Source organism: Orbicella franksi, chromosome 12, assembly GCF_964199315.1.
Source record: "Orbicella franksi chromosome 12, jaOrbFran1.1, whole genome shotgun sequence".
Classification (NCBI taxonomy): domain Eukaryota; kingdom Metazoa; phylum Cnidaria; class Anthozoa; order Scleractinia; family Merulinidae; genus Orbicella; species Orbicella franksi.
In genome coordinates this window covers 6,290,390-6,317,137 of record NC_138156.1, presented here as the reverse complement: position 1 = coordinate 6,317,137, position 26,748 = coordinate 6,290,390, and the positions used below count along the sequence as shown (strand labels likewise).

At 39.0% G+C, this 26,748-nt stretch overlaps 1 protein-coding gene across 3 annotated transcripts; it reads left to right on the top strand.

Annotated features, from left to right (window-relative positions):
* The first annotated feature begins 149 nt into the window (after positions 1-149).
* LOC145463068 (serine/threonine-protein kinase 36-like) lies at positions 150-26,380 on the top strand. 3 transcript variants are annotated; one of them, XM_081446783.1, is made up of 34 exons: positions 150-621; positions 1,288-1,428; positions 1,940-2,017; positions 2,542-2,672; positions 3,106-3,154; positions 3,625-3,692; positions 4,068-4,158; positions 5,332-5,373; positions 6,368-6,461; positions 6,882-6,997; positions 7,250-7,520; positions 7,904-8,076; positions 8,401-8,660; positions 9,000-9,099; positions 9,673-9,770; positions 10,360-10,462; positions 10,964-11,114; positions 11,512-11,935; positions 12,465-12,642; positions 13,199-13,276; positions 13,996-14,108; positions 14,607-14,727; positions 14,884-14,987; positions 15,196-15,268; positions 15,898-15,965; positions 16,351-16,436; positions 16,714-16,787; positions 17,220-17,361; positions 18,213-18,333; positions 18,841-18,901; positions 19,423-19,552; positions 19,921-19,993; positions 20,732-20,828; positions 21,158-26,380. In XM_081446783.1, exons 1-34 carry the CDS (start codon positions 538-540, stop codon positions 21,344-21,346), a joined length of 4,182 nt encoding a protein of 1,393 aa, XP_081302909.1. In that variant the 5' UTR covers positions 150-537; the 3' UTR covers positions 21,347-26,380. The 3 variants fall into 3 exon arrangements, with proteins under 3 accessions (XP_081302909.1, XP_081302910.1, XP_081302911.1); XM_081446784.1 differs by lacking the exon at positions 21,158-26,380 and having other exon boundaries at positions 19,921-19,937; positions 20,732-20,818; XM_081446785.1 differs by lacking the exons at positions 150-621; positions 1,288-1,428; positions 1,940-2,017; ... (1 more) ...; positions 3,106-3,154; positions 3,625-3,692 and adding an exon at positions 3,180-3,586.
* The last annotated feature ends 368 nt before the right edge of the window (positions 26,381-26,748 follow it).

Here is a 26,748-nt window from a genome sequence, read left to right as displayed (position 1 = left end):
ACCTGTGGTTAATGTGAGGTGGAAAGCCTTTCTTTCCTTTGAAGTCTGCTGTTGAGTGAAGTGATTTGCTTATCACACCTTCCAACAACTTACCATTTACCATTGATTGGTCAAAAAGAATACAAAACTCTGAACAGTGAACAGGGTGGGGGGGGGAAGGGCAGAATTGGAGGATGAGAAGGCTTCGACTGTTGTGTTTGCTGTTCACATATGGCAGATGGTCTAGCATATTAAAACCGCTTTCTTCATTTTTCTCCATCTTGTTAGATACTTAGCCGTGGTTTTTGCAGCTTGATACTATTAATGGAAGTATGGCTTGTAAACAAAGTAGTAGTTACAAAACAGTTTCAAAAGTACATTGACCTACCGTCCCCTCCCTTACCGCTGCTTTCACGGACAACCTCGTTTCCAGTTCCCCAGTGTTTTTCATTCAAAATGGCGGCGATGTTTGACTACGAAATTAAGTGCGATTTTCCAGTCTTAATAATCACGAAAAAGCTCAGGGAAATAGATTGAGGTTCTATTTTTGTTTAGAAAATGGAGCGTTATCACATTTTACAGCTAATCGGAGAGGGTTCGTTTGGAAAAGTGTACAAAGGTAGAAAGAAATACAGTGGGCAGGTAAGCTTACGTTGATCTGTTGAAGGTTTCAAAGTTTGACAGCAAAAAGGTGGTTTGATCGTTGACGCAATAGCTTAAGATCAGGTCCATGAATTCCAATGTCAAATACCTCATGCATAACATGGCGATACCAATTTGGTTTTGCTAATTCAATGAAAGACGATCATTTGTATACATCTGCCAAGTGTGTGTGTGTTCCAGCTACAGGACTGCATTGATCGTAAAAAAATTAATGCTATCAACTTATACTCTCTGTAATTTCACTTCCAGCAAGTACTCCATATACCAAATGGCGTTTTGTGTAAAGCTAGTTCCACAATAGTTACAGTATTCTACATTAAATTTGACTTCACGGATGTACTCTAACTATTCCATAGTTCCTAATTAGGAGATAAAAGTAAAAAACAATTGCCATGCCAACCAGTAGTCAAGGTCTATCGGCAGATCTGACAGGCCAGCATGCCTCATGCATTGCCTTTATCACACCTGTTATATATTCCAAAGACTACACTAGCTGTACACCACTGCACTGAATCCTTTAAGATTATTATGCATGTACACAGTGACCCATGTACAGTGTAACCATACAGGAGATAACAAAGATTTTACATTTTGGGCTCAATAATTTTAAAATTTTTCATTTGAATCACATTAATTTTTTTTTAGGTTGTGGCATTAAAATTCATTCCTAAAGTTGGCAGATCTGAAAAAGAGCTAAAGAATTTGCAGAGGGAAATTGACATCATGAGGAACCTAGAGCATGAAAACATCATCAAATTACTGGACTCCTTTGAAACACCTAAAGAGGTCTGTTATATAATTTTGAGGTCCACAGTATATGATGATAAAAGGTTATAGTCTGCGTACAAGTCAAGTGGCCCTTTAGGCTGGCAGTTACCTTTGGTTTCTGTGCAACATGAAGTGACAAGGGGTATTTCTACTCCCCCCTGGAAAGGATGCTAGTCCATTGCAGGGTTATCCCCAGGCACTCATTTATACACCTGGGTGGAGAGAGGTACTGTGAGAGCATAGTGTCTTGCCCAAGAACACAACACTGTGTCCTCAGCCAGGGTTCAAACCTTGACTGTTTTATCCATAATCCCACGCCCATTGTTAATTTCTTTGTCTTGTTGTAAGACAGTGACATTAATAAAGGGCCCTTCAATTAATAAGTGATGACAAGTTGCTGTTAATTTATGTCGCCTTTATTGAAGGCCAAGATGCTTCCCTAGCTACTCATGCTCTCAATAAAATTATTTATCATTTGTCATAATTTATTGAAATTCTTCAACACATAGTTTGATTTCTTTTGAAACAGGTTTGTGTTGTAACAGAGTACGCTGAAGGAGAATTATTCCAGGTATTAGAAGATGATGGTTCTCTTCCAGAACAGCAGGTAACAGAGTTGTCTTTTTAAAATAAATACTTATGGTTTGTACATGTACACCGTGGTATCTGTTCTCGCTCAGTCTATAAGTGTCCTACAGATGGCCTTTTAGGCCGACACAACTCAGTATCTACAGTATGACTACCTTGGGTGCAGGCAAAAAACACCCACTTACTGTAGACCCATAGTACAGTGTTACACAATTAGAAATAATAGTGCTCTCCTAGGTCTGTAGCAGGTAATTCTAAAGGCATCACTGACAATTTTCTGGTCACTGAGAAACACATTTTAGTCTTGAGTGAGGAGAGGCACCTTGAAAGTCAAAGATCATTCCCTATAACACTACACAGTAGCTCTAGCTAACACTTAAACATAGACTTGAGGCCCCTGCATCAACCGTTAGGACACTGTGACTGTATGGTGGACTCCTGCAACATTGTTTTATAGGCGTGTGCAATTTACATGAAATTATTGTTTTCCTCTGACCACTGTTGACAAATCCCTAATGACTTTCTTATCTTTGGAATTTTCAGGTCAGAAAGATTGCCTGCCAACTTGTCAAGGCCTTGTACTATCTGCACTCTCACAGGATTCTTCATAGAGACATGAAACCACAAAACATTCTCCTTGGAAAGGGAGGAGTAGTCAAGCTCTGTGATTTTGGGTATAGTAGCTAAGGGTATAGTCTAGAGAACTACTTCATTCGATTAAAAAGTTGTAAGATTTAATATTAAGTTAATATGTATAAGTGAATTTAACAATTGGCTCTATTTATTTCCATGGTCATGCCAATTTTAAATGTAAAACTTATGAAACTAGATCAGGCTGTTAGCCTGCTTTTAGCCAGAATTTGAAAAGTGGGTGTCCAAAAGATGCTATAGGGTCTGCTCAAATGAACAAGCTATAAGGCAACATATGAAAAATTAAACAATTTTCTTTGAAAAGTGGCCGTCCACAGGACGCCTGGACACCCATCTGGCTAAGAGCCTGAACTAGATTGAAAGAAAGAGCCCAGAACTGTTAACAAGATTCTTAAATTCATAAGTAACACATTTTACACTGTCTGTATTTAATGCCTATTATTTCAACCTTGTTAGATTTGCAAGAGCTATGAGTATAAACACCCTTGTATTGACATCAATTAAGGTACAAGTAAATAATTTTTTAGGTTACTAGTTTTATTTTATTATCTCCTAGACCATTTCAATGAGCAACTTATTATAAAGGGAAACCAGTTGGTGATCAATGGAAAGCAAATAAACCCTTTAAAAAAATTAATTGGAATTTTTGGGGACACTTCCCACCTTCCATTCTGTCTCCACCCTTCATCCATTCCTTAATATAAGTAATACAGTCACAACTTAAGTACCAGTCCGGAAATCATACTGACAGATCTGTACGCATGCTACAGACGACTGGAAGTTTTTCTCTTGATTCATCAGCCACTAACTTGCTAATGCAGGATGATGTATATCTCTCTGTTTAATCTTGATCTCTGTGAATGGTATTAATTTGCTGTTTTCCCTTTGTATTATGTGCTGTGAGAGTGTGACAGAATTGAAGTGAGCTGCTGAAGTGGTAGGCTGTTGAAACCCTCTGTTTTCCATTCCTTTTAGGGAACTCCACTATACATGTCTCCTGAATTGGTGCAGGAGAAACCATATGATCACAACTCTGATCTCTGGTGTGTAATTTTTTTTGAACTGTCTGTCTCTTCAGTTTAAGAGAATAAACACATCTAATAGCCATATCTGATGGTAAACTTTATTGAAATGAAATATGTTTTATGTATTTTTATAATTGTTTTTTTTTTACTACTTTGTTAGTACTAATTATTAAATATTAGTCATAGAAAATAAACATGTTATTTAATGCATGCTTGAGGCTATTGTAATTTTATGATTAATTTGAAGAAATATTATAATAAATAATATATTTAATGATTAATTTGTACAACATTGATACTCACTGCTAGTCATTGTAATTAATTTTTGCTTCAAATTAATCACTGACACAGCAACATATATATATTTTTTAAATTTTATTTCGTGTTTTGCAGGTCCGTAGGATGTATTTTATATGAACTGTTTGTTGGAACACCTCCCTTCTATACCAACAGCATCTTTCAGCTGGTGAACCTGATCTGTCGGGTATGCGTCATACAAACCCGGCATATATGCAGTTGAACCCCACTATTTCAAATTCTCTGGGGAAACGAAAACAAGTTTGACATAGCCCATAGTAAATTATTGTCGGGTAAATCCAAGGGAAATAGCTTTGAGTTCAAAATAACAAGGAATTCAAAGTAACCAAGTTTGAATTAGCAGGGTCCAACTGTATGTATATTATGTACAAACAATAGCCTCCATTTGGCACGAAAATATGCTTGGATATTTGTCCGCGGACATTATCTGTTTCGCGGAGCGAACTGTTTTCGGAGAGCAAAGCTCGAGGAAATCTGTGAGCTTTGAGGAACAGATAATGTCCAAGGACAAATATCTGAGCATATTTTCAAAGTCAAATGGAGGCTATTTTGTTTATTATCCTTCAAATATTTTTGCGACATGTGCAGTTTTAAAAATTGGGAAATATTCTCGCTGATATTTCCCAGTTTCAGCTGGGAAATATTCGGTCATGTGATGCGTTTAGACCATTCGTGTGCGAGCAAAAATATTTGATGGATTACAAAAATCAATATCCTTACAACTACCAGTATCGTCAGTGATTATTCTATGATTCTGCCATATATTCTACATACAGTATGCATGTTTAGTATTGCAGGTGATGTTAGTATTGTAAGTTACGTCACTTTTGTAAGTAGTATTAATATTGAAAGCAATGTTTGTATTGTTTAGAAAATATTAGTATTGTTAGTAATGTTAGTATTGTACTAAGTAATGTTAGTATTCTAAATAATGTGTATAATTTATTCAAATAAAAATTTTCAAAAAAGAGGAAATTCTGCCACCACCTTAAACTCTGCCACTGCTACTTTAACAATCACTGTCAACACCATCGCAATGACCAACAGAACTTCCACCACGATAAGCAAAATTTAATCAGACAAGGCATCTGTTCAGAAAATTTTAATGATTGAACGTGTTGTGATTGAATTTTACCCTTGGTACAATTTGGCGTTTTCCTTTGTTCTGGTGCATGTGACTGTATATATGAAACAGGAAAATGCCAAAGGTAAAATTGAACCACAAATATATCATAATTTTCGTCCTCAGTGTTATTGCTCTTGTATCATAATCATTCTTTATAATAGGTTGATAGTTAGGTTCATTTTTAATCAATGATTGATATTTCACCATTTTTAGGATACTGTCAAGTGGCCTGAGAACATGAGCCCTGATTTTCAGGTAAGTACAAGCTGAGCCCTGTAACTTTCAAAACTTATTTTATTCTTCAGAATCAGTATCTAATGATAGATGGATATTTGGTTACACCACTACCTTAGTTTGCTTTAATTTATTAATAATAAAATTATTTGTTAATTTATACATGTATTGTTTGGTAATCCTTTGCTTCTGTAGCAGGGATTTCAGCATCACTGTTGTTGATTAAAATAATGTCAGTTTGATCTCTCCTCCCCTATACTCGACTGCATGTCCTGTCATCCTTTCTCTTCTCCTTTCCTCTTATCTGCTACCTACTGTAGATTTGGTTGACATTTGGAAAGCTCCAACCATGTCATACCTGTGATCTTCGATTTTTAACTGTTGATAACTTTTTACAAAAAAGAGCGTGCTGCTTTGTATTTGACTGCCTTAATGGAACTGCATGCTTTCCATTTAAAGACTATTTTCACCGATTACATCATAACGCTTTAAACACTTGCAACAATGGGAAAACTGCAAAACTACCAAAAGTCAGACTGGATTTTGCACGCCGTAGCTTTTATTTTTTAGGTGCCTCGATTTTTAATTTATTGCCTTTAAGTTTAAGAAACATTAATTCTAGAGTTTTATTTAGGAAAGCCTTAGACGATTATTACTTGTAATTTCTATTGTATTTTTAACGGTTTTTAATATGTATCTTATTTTATATATCTTAATAATTCTTGTTTATTAGTTTTAATTCTTAGCAGGACCCCGTTGATAACAGTACTTTGTACTGAACGGTTATCCTGAGGAAATATTCGATTATTATTATTATTATTCTGTACGTTGGGTGGAGTTAGGGGGGTGTGGTGAAATACACTGTAGATGTGGGATAGGAAGTGGATTTAATACTGTCAGAGTATGGAGGTTGGGGTAGGAGAGGCAAAGATGACGCCACTGCTTGATTCATATTCCCCAGGAATAAGGTTGTTAAAGACAAGCTGTTAATCATTGTTGACTATGTATGTTTCAGAGCTTTCTCCAAGGTCTCCTAACCAAAGACCCCAACAAAAGACTTACCTGGCCTTATTTGCTAAGGCATCCATTTGTGGCAGATGGAATAAACGGTCAGTTTTAGTTTCCTTTCATCAGTTTAACTTCGTGTGTAGGTTCCATAGCCTTATGTTTGCAACTAGGATGACAGTGCTTTCAATAAGACCCAGGATCCAATGGTGCTTTGGCAGTTATTCTCTTGTGAACCACCCTCAACTAGTATATAATGTTTACCTCAAAAACTGGCCCTCTAAAAAAGGATATCCCTAATTGCTCTCTTTGACTGCTGGATGCTTCACCACGAAAGCCACCTAGTTGAAATCTTGTTGAAAGCATTGGATACTATATGAAAGAACAAATTTATTCAGAGTAGTAACATTTCATTTGTGATCACAGTTACAATTAGCTGCTGTCACTCAGTTCTGTGTAGAGATGATTATATAATCATCCTGGCTAGTAGGCTTGTAAGTCAATTCCATGATCTGATTTTTTAGAAGCTGAATTAGAAAGGATTAGTGATCCAGAGATGTTTGAAAAGCTCTCAAATGCAGCTAGCACTGTTGGAAAAACTACGAAAGGCAAGGGAAAAATTCAACAAGGGAAAAACAAGGTTTGTTAAGTGTGAAAATAGACAATGGTTTATTATTGATAATAGTGAAAGTTGATCATTAAGGTACATAATTTATACTGTTCAGCAAATAGTCGAGAAGGCTTCAAAAATTTGGCAATGATTTGTTTAGACAATGACCCATTTGTTGTGGAATAAGAAAGGTGATGACAGGCTACAGTTGTGAATAAATTTAATTCCTTACTTATGCATTGAAATCTATTTTCTGTTACACAACTAATACTGTACATATAGAAAGAAAGTAGTACTGGAGAGGTTCGACCATCATGGATAAGAAAGCTACAACAGAAACAAGAAGGGGCCCAGCCAAAAAATCAGAAAGGGGCTGAAGTGAAGCAAGAGAATAAGGAGAAAGGAAAGCAGGAGACGAAGAAGAAAGCTCAGGGTAATGTAACAGCAAAGAATAAGCCTTCCTCAGCAAAGGATACCGGAACAAAAAAGCCCACAACTACTAAAGAGGAGCTTGAAGAGAGGGATAGAGTTGTGCAGGAAAAAGCTGTTGATGGTGAGAGGTGTAATACTGACAATAAATTATTAGATATTTTGGTCCATAAAATTCCAAAAGAAAAGGTGCAATTGAGCTAATACTTTGTCATCCCTATCCCTATCTTCTTGCTGGCTGCCAAAGCAGTAATTGCGCTTGATGTAATCCATACCTACAATTTCAATGACCATATTTATTTATTTAACTATTTTTAGACTCGACCAAATTAATTACATAGATATGTGAACATTAGTAATTTTAACTTGTCAAACATGTAACCACCCCCTGTATGGCATTGAATAAATTATCTTATCCTAAAATTATTCTATCCCACCCCATCCCTGATGGATCTTCGCTCCACTAAATTGATGATCTCCTAGCTGACTTTTTATTGTGATATTTAGATGAGTGGGAGGTGCAGCTAGAAGAAAAGCCGGTTGCAACTGACAGGGCAGGACATGAAATAAGTGATGACTATGAGAGAGAGACATCAGTTATTGAACAAGTCTTGGCTGCTGCTGTCAAGAGACGTGAGGAAAAGAGTAGAAGGCAGGGAGAGAGGCATTATGGAGGGCAAGTGAGTTTCAATGTCAATCTATAAAATTCCTTCAGTTGTCGCACATATTTTGACAAACCTAGTTACAAGTGTCTTATATACAACCAGTTATATGCACCAATGCAAGCTAGATGCATTTTATTGCAAGTCTGCAGTCCACAGTCTGCATTTTACACTGACTGCTTTGGCAGCTATTATTTTGTGATTGCCAGCATGAGGAAAAACTATCAGGTGCAGTGTATACATCCAAGAAGTTCAAATATTGCATCTTTCAGTCACACTTTCTCTAACAGCTTTAGAAGTCTTAGAAGTTTTAGCATGCATCACATATTTTTCGACTTCTAGGAGGGACTGGATAGTGAAGAAGAATGGGACTATCTTGTGGAAGTAACAGAACAAGCTTCCACAGGTGGAGCAACTCAAAAAGGACACCCTTCAGAAGATGCTAGAATTACTGAGAAACTGATGACTGATTCAGCCTTTATCAGCAAAGTACAGGATGCACTAGAGACTGTGGCAGGTCAAGTCTTGGATGGTCTGTTAGAGGGTGCATCTCGTTTGAGACAAATTCTCAGAGTTCTGAGAAGTTTGTTAACAACTCCTTGGTAAGTTGAATTCTCTATTCTCAATGGGAGGTAGAATGGACTGATAAAAATCAGAGGATGTCGATTTGGTATGTTTTTGTAACACGTGCGGGGCTGTGCTCTAGCAGTGCTGGGGTGCCACAGGCCACTACCTTTTGCCTTTAGGTGACTGGAAAAACTTAGAACTGTTTTCACATAAGCTTAAGTTCTGGAAATCCAGGATTTCGTGGTTAGGAGCCTTTGAGCTCCGCCTAATTTTTCTTAGACCAGAGCCTTGACATGCACAGCCAAATAATAGTTCTCAAAACATGTAATTGATTTCACATACTATTAATTATTAACAACATGTCTTTTGCATAGCTCTCCTGAAGTGAAACTAAACTTTTCAAGTTCAGTCGGAATTCCTTCGGATAGTGTCATTCTCATAATACAGTTAATCAAAAAGCAAGGTCTTTCTCAGGTAAAAATCACTTGTACTGCATAACACTTAGTGTACTTGATTGCCAATATATGACAAACTTTCAGTTAGTATTTACATGATTGTACATCAGTCAAGAGTAATTTGCCTTTCCTTTTGTTTGGCGTTACTTACACACTACAGATCCAGGCCAACAGTTTCTTTGGAAACTAAACATAATTCACTTAATGCTACTGACAACTTAAATCAAGTTGTCTAGTTTAATATTGTTACATATCGTTACACACTGTTACACACTTAATATTAACGGTATTTCAGATATTTTGCCACGTAGGAAATTTTCTTTAAATCGAAGGAAACCTGAAAATAGTAGTTTACTAGGATAGAGAAACATGAAATAATAATAAACAATTAAGGAATAAGGACGGTTAACGATGGAGAAGATTAACACGGATTACAAACAAAGAACCTGAAAAATTTAGGTTAAACTTTTCAAGATGTGCAAACCGTGACGTAGCTCCTTTACTTGTCAATCAAACATTGGTTTGCTTTAATTGAAAGAGTATGTCGAGTACTCTGACTTGATTTTATGCATTTGTTGTTCTTGTTTGGTAGCAACCTTGGGTAGTACAAGTTATTGTGGATCTACTGAATGTGACAACAGCTTTCATTGAGAACATCATTCTTTTGAGCAGTGATGCCGGCAGAGAAAGGTAAAAACATGACATTATTATGTCCCACTTTTGAAAAAAAAAAAATGTTGTTCATTAGTTTATTTACATACGCTTGTTCAGCGATGTCGTTCATGCCGGTTCATGTCACGAAAATTCGCTGCTTCGAATTTTGCTATCTCGAATTTTCGAGAAAGATCGTGAATTTTTCGCTTAGAACGCTACGAAACATCTTTCAAAAATTCGTCGACATTTCGTGGAAAATTCGCGCGAATAAAGAACGAATCAATTTCGACGAACTTAGTTTGTATTACTTTTGCACGATACTGTATTCCTGAGAAAAGCCAAGTTATCAAATACAGTCCTCTTCCACTGTGCATGATAACTTTAAGTCGTAATAACGAATTAACCCTATTCCATCCGGTTCAGAATGGCAACGGCCACATTCGACGGAATTCCAAAGAAGATGTCCAAAGAACAGTTCTGTGAAGAATGCCGCAATTTCCATGGAAGGTTTTAACAAATTTTCTCGAACCGTTTTAAGGTTCTTATTAAGTAGAAAAGGCTCACCACTTCATATATATCCGCACAGTTTGTCTTCCACATGACTGTATAACTCCTTCCTTTGTAGCTCTGCCCTTTTAAGTTGTGGAAAGAACCTTGTGGAATGTCTACCAACACTAATGCAACATGGCCAGGACAAAGAACTGAATCTTAGACAAGCTACTTTAGAGGTGTGTGTGAAAAAAATGTGTTACATTGATATGATTTTAACATTCAGCATTGCACTCCATAGAAAAACAAAAATGTTTCGGTTATTGTAAACCGTGGAATTACATGACTCGCACTTCATTCCATACTCCTGTTGAGCTTCCAAATCGTCTCCAAGATGGGCCTCCAATATTTCTTTATACTCTTATTTTGACAATAGAGCGGGTTTCACTTGAGTGAAGTAAAACCAAAACCAGACCAATAACTTACAAATTAGACTTCTCAGCCAATCTAAAACCGTAGTAAAATCAAAACCAAAGTAATTGCCGGATTACTTTCGGCACAATTGAAAACCTCTCTATGTAGTATTTACTTGAACGTTTGAGAAAAAAAAAAAAAATCTTGTAACGACGTAGAACTACTTTGTACCTTGATGTTTTTTTCTCCCTTTCTTTTTTATATGACTTACGAGATGCTTTGTATGTACTTTGAACGGATTTTTCTCCTGTTTCTCTTTTAAACAGTGTGTTCAGTGTATTTGTAATGCCATTGACAGACATGATGCTGCAGTATCTGAAGAGTTTTATGACAATCTTGTTACTTGTGACATAAAGAGCGTGGATTGCCTCATTGGAGCTCTTCTTGTGGAACCAAACGCTGTACAAAGACTCAAAGGTGACAATATTTATAAAACTCTGTACAGTTTGGGAGGCATGGAAACCAACTTTTCGTATAATAAAATAAATCATATTATCGTTGAGGAAGTAAAAATGAGTACAGTGGAACCCCGTTACTCCGGCCACCAATGGGCCACAGAAATCTTGCCGTAATAGCGGGGTGGCCGTATTAAAAGGGGTTCTTTAAATACGAAAATGAGTGACTGAGCTTTTGTTCGGGACCAGAATAAAGTGGCTGTAATAATGAGGTGGCCGTATATTAACGGGGTGGCCGTAAGGCGCGCTTCCACTGAGGCTGTAATTTGTTGGCTATCCTCTGGCAAAATACTGTTAAAAGGTTGTTTTGTGTTTCTGATTTTTTTCTTTAATTTTGTGTGTGGTTTTACCCAAAATAGGTGCGATTGGAGATTCTACGTCTTTGAAAGCAAGAGTAACGCGCCTTCAGATTGTTGCTGTGACAACAGTGACGGTATTAGTGACCTTACCCAAAGACTCAGCTATTGAGTCAAGTCCAAAACGAAACTTAGCAAGCCTTGTAGCGAAAAAACTTCTTCAGCCACCGAGGGAAGACTGTCTGGATGTTGTATATCAGTTTCTGCACAATACAGCGTCATCTCTGTGTGTTGTGAATCTTGTCGCTGAACTGTGTGTGGTATCAAGAGACTTTAGCCTTCATCTTATGCGACAGTCCAAATGGCTAGCGTCACTGAGCAAGTATTTAACAAGTTGTAATGGAAAGGACTCAGATCGCGAGGATACGTGCTGTGTATTGCGTGTTTTGTGTGCCATGGTAGCCAATGTAGAGGAGATTCCTGCAGAGTAAGTTGTTGCTAGACTACAAGCAGTCAGTTTTGTTTCTAAAATCCTGCATGCGACTGAAAATCTCAAAAATAATGCAAATTAGGAAAGGAAACGAGAAGGAAATGAGGCGGACGTTCTTCTTTAAAATTTGCTTCGGATTCCTGTATTCGCGTTCCACGCAAGGAAAAGAAAGAGACTGCTAGTCGTCTGAGTTGTTACCAGATATCGTTGTTAAAGCTATGTAAGGCCCAGCCTAAACAAAAACAACAGTAATAAAGAATTGAAGCTCTCGTTCTCATTTCTCCTGAAACTCTTATGTACTCTCGGTGGCGCTCGCCAACTTAGGAGTCCTCGTCAAGGGTTTATTTCTCGCTTGAGAAATGCTCCTCCAGCTTGAGAGATTGACAGAGATAGCTCTCGTGAAATTCTCATTCCTCAAATCTTGCTATTACCTTACTTTGATTATTTTGTGTTTAAGACAGATTCTGTAGTTTTAGTTTTCCTTTTCACTCCTTTTAAAGCATCTACAATTGTTTTGTTTTTGTAGGATTTCTGATTGCTCAGATCATGTTGCTTCCATTTTTACCGGCTCACATGACTTCGTGATCCAAGCTTTCTCTGCCATGTTGCTCGCCAAACTTGTCAGTCCAGATCCCAGACTACTGGTTGATCAAGTTGAACGGGTTTTAGATGTCATCTCCACGGCACTGGCCAGGCTGCCACAGGTTAGTAATGGAAAGCTTTCCTAAAAACCACTATGGAAGTTACAATGAATCTCCTCTTATGCCTTTCTTCAAGTCTTCATACAAACTGTTTGGATCTGGTCTTGTTCTTGCGTGACTCGTCTAACTCTTCGGACAATCCTTAGCAGACTCTCTCGGCCGGAAGTTTCGAACGGCTTTTTTCATGGGTAGATAGCCTTTAACTACAGCACTTGGGTACACATTAACCGATTCGTTGCACATATCGGTATGAAATTCTTAGGAAACAAGGAGTAACTTAGAGTCAGTGACCATCCTCGCGCTTTGTTTGAGCTCTGGCAGGGGTCATTTTGCCGTGTCCTGAGGCAAGTCTTTGTAGCCTTAATGCTGCATCTTTCCATCCAGCTGTGAAAATGGTTGTGCTGAGTTTATATGAAAAGAAACTCTGCGATAGTAGGGGAAACCCTCTGGAAACCCGATGAAGACTTCTTCAATAGACCTAAACCTTACCAAAGTAGAATGTTTTCCCTAAGCCTGGTGTAAAATTAGTCTATTGACTGCTTGGATACTTCCTTTTCAGAAACCATTGATGCTAGTGGGTGTTAATGGCGGTGTTTTGGATGGTATTGTAGAACTGTTGGAGCATTGTCTGACTCAGGTTTGTTTCTTGTTACTCGTTGTCTGTTATATATCTTCCAGGTCAGTCTGCAGTGAAGTACAGTGTACGTTTGAAATAAATCAAACTTGTGGCTCCTTCAGGCCTTGAAATTTCCTCGAAAATTTGCCAGATCACTGAAAGGTAGTTGATAAAGCAAAATACAGTCCCTGCACTCTTTATTTTCTTGCGGCCCTTGAGGTTTATAAAGAAATTTTTGAATGCGTTAGTGTCGCTGGGAAAAGGCAGTATTTTGGCACGGAAGGATGACCCTGTTCACTCTGTGAGACAAATTTTTACGAGTCCTGTGAGACTGTTGAATTGCTCTTTACAGGTGTAAATGTTTTTGATTAGTCCTTGAACAAAGATCTACAGCCTAAAACATGTGAACTGGATTCAAAAGAAATGGTTTTTAGTTCTAAAGTAGCTCAAGCAGTCTCAAAGTTGCAGTCTTGTTGCTTGTACCAAAGGTTGTAGGATCAGTGGACCTCATCTTGAAATGTTGAAGATTTTTTATTCTGGTTTGGGTTACATGAAAAACTCTGTTGTGCGTATTACAGTTTTTACAGAGAAAAAGCTAATCAAGCACTGAAAGGGCTGGATGAGACCGGTTTTGAACTTATCATCTCGTTACATCGAACAGTATTTAATTCGTAGTTATCGGCAGAGGTTTTGCAACAATTTTTTTGTGAATAAGTGCGAGATGATTTATTTTGTTTCAGGATAATGGCTCCACGGCATCTTCACGAGTAGCTGACAGCATTCTTTGGAACAGTTTATGGTCTGCAGTTGGTGTCGTTCTTAACATGGCACCAGACGAATCAGTAGTTCTGAGGTAAGTGTACATGATGCGGACTTAAACCTCTAATTTGCCAATCCAGGCAAGTTAATTCTTCAGTATGGTATCAAAGTCAGTTACAACCATGCAGGGGTTTCATTAAGGGCCAGGAACCGGGTAAGATGACCAACTATGAAAACGATTTTTTCCACTTGGTTCGACCATCTAGAAGAAAGTTTCCCCTATAAAAAAAAATTCAGTTCAAAACGTTTTGCTTGGATTTGAAAACCGAAGTCTTCCTTGCTGAAAACGGTAATGAAATATCTGGTTTAAAAATATTGTGTGCGTAGTGCAATGGGACAGTATCCCGCTGTGTGAGATCTCGAGCTGTTATCTTTATTTATATTTCTTCTTACGATCTCCGAATGTTGCATTTTTGAAAGTCCCAAGCTTTAGTAAACTGAATTTTAAGTGACTCGCCTTAATTGCAACAGTTTGCCTTACACCCTTGAAACTCCTTCAGGAGTAATTATCTTATTCCTGATTCTTTGTCAGTGATATAGAAGTAATGCCCGAAGAAGAAGCTGATATCAGAGTGGGCGTTGTCCAGTGGAGAATTCTGTCATATCAGGGTTTGCAGCGTGTGTTACGCATAACACACTTCTTATTTACCAAGGTATGTGCAGGTTACATAAAGTAGGAAGTGAGTTGATAGACAGATGGATCGTTTCAGTCTATTGTCATTCCTTTCTTACTGTATAATGGTCCGTGCTTTTGGATATAGTACTTCCTAAATCCCTTACAAGACAAGAAGATTGTTTTTTATTTGCAGACTCCAGTTCAAAGTATTGAGAAGCTCGTTGAACCTCCAGCAGATGCAGTGTCCTGCTTGAGCAAAATGCTTACAACACCATTTGTGGAACAACTCTCTAAACAGTAAGTATTTTGTAAATTGATTTTTCAGTTTAATCGTGCAACCTAAGGTATGGCTTCATAGAAAGTAACACGGACAGTAATATTGCAGTAGGGCAGGCTTTAGCTAATTTCGACTCCGTTAAAGGTTCGAGATTTTGAAAAGGGGCGTAGTTAAAAGAGATCGACAAATGGCTGTACGTTTTTTCTGTTGATTTTGTTCATCTTTCAGTTTGGCAGGTTCTTCCACTCATGGAAATAAAAGGGAAGACACAGGAGAAGCGCTCAATGCCTTCACTAGCATGGTAAAAACGCTTAAAATGACGCCAAGCTTACTGGCGTTACTACTTTCGGAATGCTCGTAAACGCTCGCGTTATTTTCTTACTGGGCTGTCCATTGGGAACTCTTTGGTACTTTGAGGTGTGTCAAAAAAAAAAAAGAAAGAAACACAGGATATATTCACTGGACAGGTGCAGGACGTGATTGCGTAATGGTTTTAAAATGCTTTGGACTCCGGATCCAGTGGGGGTCACTGAGTTGTGTTCTTAGGCAAGGCACTTTACTCTCACAGTGCCTCTCACCAATCAGGTGTATGAATGGTACCTGGAACTGAAATGAACTAAAATCGGAGTTGCAATTAGTCAGAACACTTCATGACGACAACATGCACATTCTTTCTCGTTTCCCCCCTACCCTTGTGTTAATGGTGATGTTATTTATTGCGATTTTGATCATTTATTTTTCTCAAGAAGTCTTGGAACTAGCTTTTAGAGGGCATAGAAGGGCTTGTATTTCCCATCAAATTTGTCATGTACTGTGCTTTAAGTTCTCCTTTCTTTCTGCCCGCTTAGTTGTATATGGAAACTACACCCAGAGAGTAATTACTGTAGTTTGGTATTTCGTTGATTTATCCCTAATTGACATCTCTTGCAGATAATCAAGATATTCTATTTTCCGTTTGCCATAGATGTAGAAGAACATCTTCTGCACGATACCCAAAGGTCAGACTGGTAGTTGTATTCTAGTTATATTGCCTCTGTAAACACTGATCCCCGACTAGTATGCGGAAGAACGTCATGGAGTCGTCTACTGTAGGGAGGGTTGAAAAATCTGAGTAGCTTGTGACACAATCTGATTAGCACCTTTCTGATATGACCTTCTATTCTTTTCTCGTATGGTCTAGCTGTGTGGTGGAAAAATCTAAGGAGTCGCCCCTGCCTTATATGAAAATGTCTTGATGTGATTATATGTTGTTACCCACCCATGTAAAGGTCGGTCTTGATGTCTCTATCGCAAAGAGGTTTATATGTCGTCTGTAGTAGCTTTTAACAGCATTCATAGATGATGCATTAAATACAAGCGATTCTGCGTTTACTTTTTCCTCAGTGTTTTGTATCAGTACAGACTTGTCCCTAACTTGTTGGAGTTTGTGTCCAAGTTTTTGCCCTTGGAAGACTTGGAACTTCCACTTGGTAAGCCTCAATGTAGTCTTTTTTAAGTCCCTGTTTGGTTAATTTTATACCCAATTCTCTCCTTTAACATATTATGAATTGCTTATTCGATTTCGCATAAAGCTCTTTGCCACAGGCTCCACTCGATTTTCTCAGAAGTTGCTTCACAATATTTCTTTCAGAGCTCCGAAAAAGAAACGACCCAAAGAGCAGTTAATTATTTTCGAAATAATTGAAATTTAGCGTTTAAATTCGAGGAACAGATCTTAATCTATATTTTTTCTCTCTACATTTTCAGGTCTGATTTCTCGGTTGGTACTTAGCGATGAGATCTTTGTTACACAGCTGGCAAGAGATGTTACAAACCAAAAGGTAACAAAAATTCAGCCAATCTGTTTAGTCCTTTGTTTGTGTTTGTATTGCCACACACAAGGTCCTCTTTGACTGGAATTTGAAGATTTTGCTTTTCACCCAGTCATCATATGGGGGAATGTAAAGGTTTCCCGTTGGTGTTTCAGTTTCTTCTCTTGATAGCTTTCATTTGATTGGTCGCAAACGAGGGTTTCGTCCACGGACTTAAAGTTTAGAAAAACCTTGAACAGCATAATTAACAGTACCACATACAAATGCTGATAAATAACTTTCATTTCAATACTCACACATTAGGATTTTGTCCACAGACTTAGAAGTTAGAACTATCCTACGTAATACAATAAATCGTACTACGTAAAAGCACTGTTGCGATTTCATCGACATTTTGCTTATGTACTTATCTGATCAAAGAACTTGTTTGTCCTATTTCAGGGTGAGTCCTTCCTAACCTCACTGGTGTCAGCGGATAACTCTATTACTCTTCTGAGTGACGTCATTACGATACTGAGTCATGTTGCCCGGAGTTCCTCGGAGTATGTTTCCTTGGTTACGAAAGTTTTGCAAGGCGACGGAGGTGAGATAAATTCGAACGAAATTTTTGCGCTTTTTTGGTAGACTAGGGTTTGTGAAAAATATGAATATTTTAATAGGTACGTAAAACACTTTCATGTTGTTGAAGCAATCGTTTTATTTGATTTTGAAGTTTTGATGCACCTTAAATGTCACAAAACCTGTACGAACATGTAACATGTTAGAATTTTTTAAAGATTTCAACTCATTTTTGCGATTTCATTTGTCTTCTTTGGCTGACACTCTGCAAATGGCTTAGGAGTCTTGATTTGGCAAAATAAATGCGTCGACGCAATAAAAGGAAAGTAATAAATAGGCAAAATATAAATTACAATATTTAGAGAGGAAGCCACATCTGCCTTAGTTGATTTTCTTGCGGTTCCTCCGTCCTAGTGAAATTGGAATTAGGAGATGATGGTTTTTTTGGAGGGAGAAAAACCGGAAAATGCGGCGAAAAACCCTCGGAGCAAGGCGAAAACCGTCAACAAACTCAACCCACATGTGGCACCGGGCCGGAATCGAACCTGGAACACATTGCAGGCAGGCGAGCGCTCTCACCAGTACGCCAACCCTGCCGAAGACCAGCTTTCATGTACGTTGTTGTGGTAACGAGGGCTAGTAATCTTCCAAAACTAGATGGCTTACGAACGGGCTCTCCATTAGGGGATTACGTATGGGTATACGGGAGAAAGGGAAGTTTGAGAAAGCTGCAGAATGGGAGTCTTCTTTTCCTCTCCCCCAAGTAAGCGAACCTCCTCAATTACGCGCCCAATTCCTTTCCTCGCTCGAAAGAGGTCTGACCTTTCTGCTGGACTGCAATCGCATGTGTAATGTTTAATTCAACTTCTCTTTCAGATTCGTACGAGCCCCTGTACAATCTTCTATCACACCCGAACGCAGCTATCATTGCTAACGCTTGTGGCATGTTGGGTAATATACTGAAGCATTCTGCTGTCTTCTGTCCGGTTCTTCAGAGGTAAAGTATCGATTTAGGCGTGTTTTGGGCATTTGTCTCAGTCTTATAATACAGGGACGAAGCGCAACTTCCCTATATTCTGGAGCGCTATTTCATGACTGTCATAAAGCTATATTCTATATTCCTCAGAAACGCGGACGAAATTCCTAGCAGAATTTATTCAGTGCTTCTATAGTGTTTCTAAATCAAGTAAACAAGTTTTAAAAAACGGGTTTCGGCATTTGCTCTCTTTAAACCTGCAATTACTCCTTGTCAGTTTGTCTTTTTCTTTGGCAATCACTTATTTACTGTGTATTTTCTATTTTCTTACACTCACAGATTTTCATTTCTCGTTCGTCAGTTCGCGAAAGTGAATTTAAGCGTTTGCTTTGGAATTTTACCTTTTGAGATCTTTTCCTCTACCATTCGCCATAAGATTGCGCTCCGTTAATGCGTGATGCCAATTTACACAACTGCCAAATCATTCTTAGCGTTTCATGTGCTTGAGTGTTTTCCCTTTGCTTGCAGAACCAATTTGTTGTCGACGTTGATAAACTGTTTGAAGAGTGAAGATTCTAATGTGCGCAAGGTGATTTGGTCGACTAGTTTTGTTCTATACACTGTTTGTTGTTGCTGTTGTTATTAGAGACCTGCAGATTTAGATGTTAAGGACGAGAACAGAGGGGAGAACTAAAACAAAAACGATGTAGGAAAACTAGATTTAAAAATAGTGAAAGAGCGCATGCGAAGTGAACCGATGTCGTTTTGGCTCCCGTTTTGGCGGGAAAACGTGGTAGCAGTCGTCATTTTGCTAGGCGGGTTTGCAAATGGGTGTTAGTGGCGAAAGAAGAAAGTTCCTTGGACGGGCGGTAAGCAATGGCAAGTAGTGTCGTGCACGATTATTCTCAAGCAACTCAACCATTTCTTCTGTGTTGCTTTTAAAGAGTAGCAAAAGGCTTTTTGGAATATATCTTTTCTTGGCGTTTCGCTGAAAGCTTGCAGTCATATATCGTTATCGTAGGTCTGTTATTTTAGGTGAATGGTGTTTTCTGAGCGTGAAACGTAGGATCATATATGCTGTTTAAAAAGTCTTTCTCTGTCTTTCCTTAGACCGCCAGTTTCGCAGTTGGTAACGCTGCCTATCACAGCGACTCACTGTACACGCAACTGAGCCCTGCTGTACCTCTGCTGGTTGCCTTACTCACGGACTCGGTAGCTCGAACAAGAGCGAATGCTGCCGGTAAGAACTTTGTATAGCCGATTACCTGAATGATATGACTTTGTAGGGAGGGGAAACAATAAGTTTGACAGTAGCAGTCGCTCGTGATACGAAAGATCTTTTGCGATCGGATCAGCTTTCTCTTCGAATTACTAACGTAATGGTTTTCATTAGCGTGGTTTTTAAAGTTATATAACGTGTCTTTACCGTGCCGTAACAATTTTCGTAACGCTCACGAGTGCTGTCGCTGTGCTTTGACTGGTTAATAAAACTCAGTGTTCAGGAAAGTTTCTGCGGAAGGAGCTTTTTCTTGTCATGTCTCCTTACTAGACCTTACTGGTGAAAGGTTTCATTTCTGTGTCTTACCTTTTTTGTAATTTCTCTTGCAGGCGCTCTAGGAAACATGGTGAGACATTCGCCCTTACTGTATCAGCAACTCATCAAGGCACAAGCACCACACGGGTGGGATATTTTAATCGTAATCGTCACGGTTCTCTCAAATGTTTCAAGTTTGCCCCTCATAATTCTTCCCAATCTTCTTCAATATTGGCAAAGCGAAGGTAGTTTTGGACTAGACACGCAGCTAATCAAAAGCAAATCCAAACTCAATCTCCCACGACATTTGCCGCGCTGTCCATAATTTGCTTCCCCGTCATTTCCCTCGCTTTCCGTAGTTTGATTCGTGCATCCTTCGTAGTTTGCTTCCCGCTTCATGCCACGTCCCGCGCTTTTCGCAACCCTGTTCTGTGTTTCCTTGGTGCCAATCTATTGATTTACTAGTATATATCTTTATTATATGGCTAGCTCCGTGAGCGCGCATGATGAATAAAATCCTGCGCTGTGATTGGCTACCCGAGCGGGCAAGATAGAGCAATCTTGCCCGCTCGGGACTACCCGCCGTGTCCCGCAAGAAAAATTTCCCCGAAAGCCATATAGTAAATCCTTTATTGACCAAGCTTGTTCGGTTAAGATGGCTGGATATTGGCCTCGTTCTGTTTTTTTGGGAGTTTATGGACCGAGACGGAGTCCATAAAAAGAACTTGATCAATATCCAGCCATCTTGACCTCACACTTGGTCAATAACCCATATATATGTGCTGCTGCAGTGGTCAACTGCTCTCTGACAATTTAGGTGTTAGTTTCTCACCAGAACGCTTAATTTTGTAGACCGACATAAATTGAACGTCTGTCTTGTTTTAGTGTTCTTGACATGGCTTGCAATGACGGCCATATCGAGCCTCAGGACGCCGCTTTGAAGACGCTGAGACTTTTCTGTAGAAACCCACGGTGTAGACAGGTTTGTCAGATTGCTTGATTTGTAGATCTAGATCTCTTGATCTCGGCTTCAGTTTTGTGGTATTTCAGGAGTTAGTTGCTTGTTCCGTTGCGTCGCCAACTATTAAACCGACTGACCGACAGACTGACCGAGCGACTGAACACCGACCGAGTGATTATCACAACGTTATTTGATTGGCTGTTGTTTTGTAGGGGTAGTGGGAATTGGTTTGGAGTTTCTCGCTCGAACCCGAGCAGCACGTTGTGTAGGCCAGAAAACAATTCTTAAGTGGTACTATGACGTAAAGGCAACTGCCGTTTATTTTCGCCTTGTCGTGTTTTTCGTTGTAGGTGCTGGTTTCTCTTGGTATACAACAACGGCTTCTCAGATACCTAGAAAGATCCCGGATGTCTGGCGCCAGCAGTCAGCAATCCAGCGTTTCATCGGTTCCCAGTACTGCGCGGACTAACGACAGCGTGGTGTCGGAACACTGTGTTCGCATCTTGAACAAGCTCAAAACACGCGGAAACGAGACTTGAGACTTTTTTGAGAGAGGGCAGAAGGCATTATCACCACGAGGAAGACCGACAGCGATAACTTGCGCAAATGCAAGACTAGAAAACAGCTCTTCACGGTAAGGTCGCTTTATTGGCGCGTCACGTTCTTGATGCGAAAAACAGAGCAGAAGAGACTTACGTGAGAAGGGAAAATTTGTTTTGAAATGGAGGTAGAGGGGCTTATAGGCAACATGAACTATATGGTCACCCTAAAGGAATCCATCCACCAGTTGCGTATTTACTCCGACACTGAAAGGTACAAAGGTCATTACAGAATAGTGCTTGTACGTCTGCATATTGCGCCCACGGTTACTGATGTTGGTGAGATATAGTATGAGTTGGGTGACATTGTTCAATTGTGACTCTGATGTTGGTTATCTGTTTAAAGTTGGTGGAACAAGTAGCTTTCTGGAGAAAAAAAGGTCCCCTATATGACTATCCGAACATTTCTGATAACTCGTCAACTACAAATTTGCACCCGCATTTGCGTTTTACATCATTTTACTAGGCAACTTCTGATGGAAAAAGCGGGTTTATTGAGTTCTTAGAGTCAGGACTTAGAACGAAAAATACATAAAAGGATGGGTTTGACCATAGTTAATGGAGGGAAATGGTTACGAAGCCCGGTAAACATCAAAGAAGCAAGGAGAAGAGAACAATCAAGTCCTTGACCCTGCTCATCTTTTGTTTTATGCTTATTGACTATGCGTGAATTACATAATTGCAATGCTTCTATTGGTTAGTTGTGTGAGCACGCATAACATCCTTCTGTATTTTGCCAGGTTTTCTGCAGGGTCAACCCCCCAAATAGCCAACAAAAACATACAACAAAGAACTTTGCCAAGTTTCTTAACCATTCCCTCTATTAACTATGATTTGACAGTATGATAATACTGGCGTGTCTTAAATGGGGAGTATACATGTATGAGTCTTAAAGAGAAAATACTTAATGTACATATTCAAAACTCAGGTACGTACTGTTTGGTAAATTACGTGTCAACAGAAGTTATTTATTACTGTGGATTTTGTATTTGAATGTTTCTATAAAACATTAATAAGTCTGTGGAAAGAAATGTTGTTTGTAGTCTTCTTGTCTGATTCTTAGACAGCTTTTTGCAGACTTGTCGTTGTTTTGAATGGCAGCCATTTTTCCGCCCACTTTCCCGGGCAGGTGTTAAAATGAAGGTGACACGTCCATATTGAGAGTGTTCAAGGGAAAATGGAGTGCTCGAACAACTGGCATGATAGATGATGTTGCTTTTAAAAACCCTTTACAGCCATAAACCTTTTCTTTTAACCAGCTCAAAGAATACCGTCAAAGAGATCTGATTTCCACTTTAATATTGTAATACCATATCCAAAGGTTGGTTTTCGTAATGATCAACGTGGCAGTTTCCCTGAAAAGAGACCCATCAGGCTATTTTTATCATTCGATAGAAAGGAGCATGAAAATTCAATCTGCATTAATTAAGGAAAGGTTTTGTCCTACAGAGCAGATTCAGTCCCCGGTATTAGAATATCAATTCTCTTTACCAGATTGTGAAACGTTTCTATGTATTCTAGTTCAGAGAATTTAATTGTAAATCGTAATATCCCCGAGTCGTGACTGTCCTCAGGCCAGTCGCCTGTCTGATTGTAATATATCGACAATCAATGAGAAATGAACTGTTTATCGTAAGTGTTGCTAGCGAAAGCAGCTTTATTAGGTTCAAATGTGATGTTTATATTTATATTTTTATGAATAATGGAAGTCAATGAATAACAGCCACGCAAAAGCCGAAAATGCCTATTTTGGTCGCTAGCTTTTAAGATAAGAAATTGTTTTTTTTTAATCGAATAGTTGCATGCTAAAATCTAAGTGATCGTAAGTGGAAAGACAAAACTTCTGACACTTTACTCTTTCGCCGTTTACACCTGTTATGCATAGGCAGGTGCTTGACGTTGCCAGGACAACGTTCATGGCGGCTCACGATTGACTCACAGTGCAGCGTCAGGACGTTTAGTTTCGAGCGTTGGCGTATTTGGCGTCCAAAACAAAATGCTTGGTTGAATGGCCAAAATAGCCTGCATGAGTCTTACAAACACTTCAGGAGTTGAATATTTTGAATGGAGTCGTTCTTCTTAGAAATGACTTTGTTTTGTCGCTTTTATTATTGATCCATCGCGCGTGAAGTTGTCTTTCACACGTATTACCCAAAGAATTCATGCGTGTTTCGCTTACCAGGGAATAAAGTGGCGAGAAGTATGCTCTAAAGTTTTTAAACTTTTATCCGAAAAAACCGCACAAGTGACGGAGGTTTTCTATTTATGCATCAGACATGATAAGTTGCCCACCACAGTAGCGACTATTGGGTCAAGATACCTGCTAAACTGAGAGAGTGCTTATGTTAATGATTGTGTACAGTTTACAGTACGTCGTTTCGGTCAACTGGCTCTGACTTTTTGCCTATTAGCATTATTGTTCTTGCATGCTTAACAGAACAAAGAGTTCATGTTTTCTTCGCACAATCTTCGACAATGTACCCAACTGTTCATTGTACTACGCCAATTTTTGTAAAATGAAGTCACTGCAGTAGTCAAGTTTTATTTTTAAATTCGTAGAACGTTTGACCCAACCTCACGAAAACATTGAGTTAAGGGCCCTATTCCCGATAGCGGAAGGAAATTGATATCTGTCGCAAGCGAACAGTGATTCTGGCAACAGATATCGCCTTTTAAATCTCTATTAGGGTCTTTATAGAACTATTGTATCCAAGTACGAGAAAAACGCGAAAAATGTCTTCTCCAGCTTGTTCTCAAGCTGTTTCAAGCCACCGCTCCCTACCGTGAAGATGCCATGCGTTCGAGCTGTGCGAGACGCGCGTGCTTCACGCGTCCGCGCGCGGTGCGTGGGTTAGTTACACGATCATTGACGTCTCTGCTGAGAAGTATCGCGGAATGATCAAGGTGTTTTAGGGCGTTTAGAATCCAAAGTTCTCTAGACTTAATCTATCATGTGCAAAGGAGGATATTCTTGTGTTCAGCTTGCCTTACCATATAATAATCTTATTTATTTTATCCGGTATAATAATTTTCAAACTGTTATTTTTTAGTCTTATCCGGGATTTTCCTGTTAAAGCAAAATCTTATCTTTCATAATTGATCCGGATTAGTTGAAACTAGTCATTGATCAACTCGAGAGACCTTTAATAGTGCTTCCCTCACCTCCACTTCCACCCTCTCCCGCCCGCTTAGTTCATCTTCTGTTTTTCAAGCATATTCACATGACCATCACTTGTATGATACACAAAATATCTTTTGTTGTCTGAGGTTGCCTTATGCCGTGATGTCATGTAACTTGCTACTATCCTGACTGGATGTTCATTCTTTAAATCCCCGCCCGTCTGCCTTCTAATTTTCTCTCCACACGGTACATCTATTTGAGCGCCCAACCGGTATCTGGGAGGTCATGAGTTCATATCCTATCGAAGTCTCAGATTTTTTTTTTGTCTCATACTAGTGGTAAAATTTCTTCTTTATTACTTCTGCATAGTTTTATTTTAATAAGTCACAAAACACCATTCTAAATACAGACCTCCACTGTAATATATATATATATATTTTTTATATTTTTAAATAAGGATTACTGAGTGCTCCTTAATTACCCGTAGACGATTGTGGATTGTTTTGTTTGTCTACCTCATATAATCAGCTAAGTGTTTACTCTTTTGGCTATAGTTGACCCCGCTTTTGATTTATTACACATAAAATCTATTTCTGTTCTTTCTGTGGCATTTAAATCTATGTTAACATAAAGCAATTTGTTCTGTACGTCGAGTGAGCTGACTCATCAAGGGTGATTACCACGAGAGACCTTTTTTCTCCTTTCCAGTTGTAACTTAATTAACTAATTAAGACAAATGGTGAAAAAGTGCGCGGCGACACCATCAGTGTAGCCTGCGAACACAGACGTATTTCCGGCTGTCGGCGGAGACGAGCGACAGCCGGAAATACGTCTGCGTTCGCAGGCTACCAACAGTGCGCCGTATAACTTAATTCACAAACACTCGGTGTAGATTTCAGGTTTAAACAAGCTTTCAGTTATGTTTTCCGTCTTCATTTATCTTGATCGTTGGTCTTTAAGTATGATGTAATTTTGCAGAATACGAAAACCGTCAAGACCAAATCAAAGTTCGTCAAGAACGAGGGCACGATTCAGTGCATAGACTTCAAACATTGTTTTCTTGGTGTTGGCGAAATCCACAGTCTCGGGCGTAGAATTATATGGAAGCAATGGAACCGGTGAAATCATTGGTTATGCAATATTTCCTTTTAAATACGGTTGCTTTATTATTTCCATTAAGCCTTACTGTTACGTCTTAAAAGTTCCTAAAAAGTGCCTTTGTTCACTTTTGTTTTGAGTTCTTAGCCGCCAACAACAGGCTAGGCCTTTTTTTATAAAAGTTAAATGTTTTGAATCAGGACTGAACACGAGAAAGAAAACACTCGTTGGCCACCCGTTAGAGTAGAGCTGAGAAGGAATGGAAAGCGGTCTGGGGCCCGTTTCTCGAAAGCCCCGGAAACTTTTCGTATTAAGAATATGTGAATAAAACAGCTCTGCAATCATAAGGTTTGAGATTTGGCTACGGTTTTCCGGGTGGGAAAACTCTACGGGACCTTCGAGAAACGGGCCCCTGGTCGTTGTTCCTCCTCGTATCAGATCTGGCTCTAGTCGGGTCAAAACAGGCCCATATCAGTTGTGACAGCACGCCCTAGCGCGCGCAAAAACGCGCGTGAGGCGAAAACGAAAAGAACGCAAACTTGACTGTTCATGATAATTCAGATGTAGAAACTGTATGAGAGAAAAAAGTGATCGCTAGTGTGCGCCGATATCGGCTTGCTTTGTATTAACTGAAAGAAAATCGGAAACGATTTGTTCGCATTTTGCTCAGTTTGTTTTCTTTCATGTTTAGGGATAAGAAACTATCGGCTTTCGATTCCTGGGACTGTGACCTTGATATTAAAATGCTCTCTTTCTCCACTTCACTTTAATTGCCATCAACAAGAGAACAAGAGTATCTATTTCCCAAAACAATATTGTTTTCTGTTATGTTATTTGCTTTTCCCGAGAAAAAGTAAAAAAAGCTCATTTGCGAGAATGCTCTAATTGTTCTTATTGAAGCAAGCTTGGTCGCGCGCGGAGTTGTGCATCGCGCGCACTGGCACGATTTTCGCCATAAGTGCTTCCAAAAATATAAAATTGTTTGATGATTTCTTCTCTGAAAACAGATGATAGGCTTTCAGTGCTAATGCGATGAATATTTTTGCATATGTGTCTCGTTGCGTAAAATAGGTTTTCGTGTGTGAGCAGAATATTAAATCAGTGTAATTGACATAAGGCTTTG

Excerpts from the sequence above, each read along its gene's own strand:
- LOC145463068 (XM_081446783.1), top strand. The coding sequence starts at position 538 with ATGGAGCGTTATCACATTTTACAGCTAATCGGAGAGGGTTCGTTTGGA. Across the intron at positions 14,988-15,195 it reads GTGGAACAACTCTCTAAACA|TTTGGCAGGTTCTTCCACTC; the intron begins GTAAGTATTTTG and ends TTCATCTTTCAG. Across the intron at positions 17,362-18,212 it reads AGTTTTGCAAGGCGACGGAG|ATTCGTACGAGCCCCTGTAC; the intron begins GTGAGATAAATT and ends CTTCTCTTTCAG.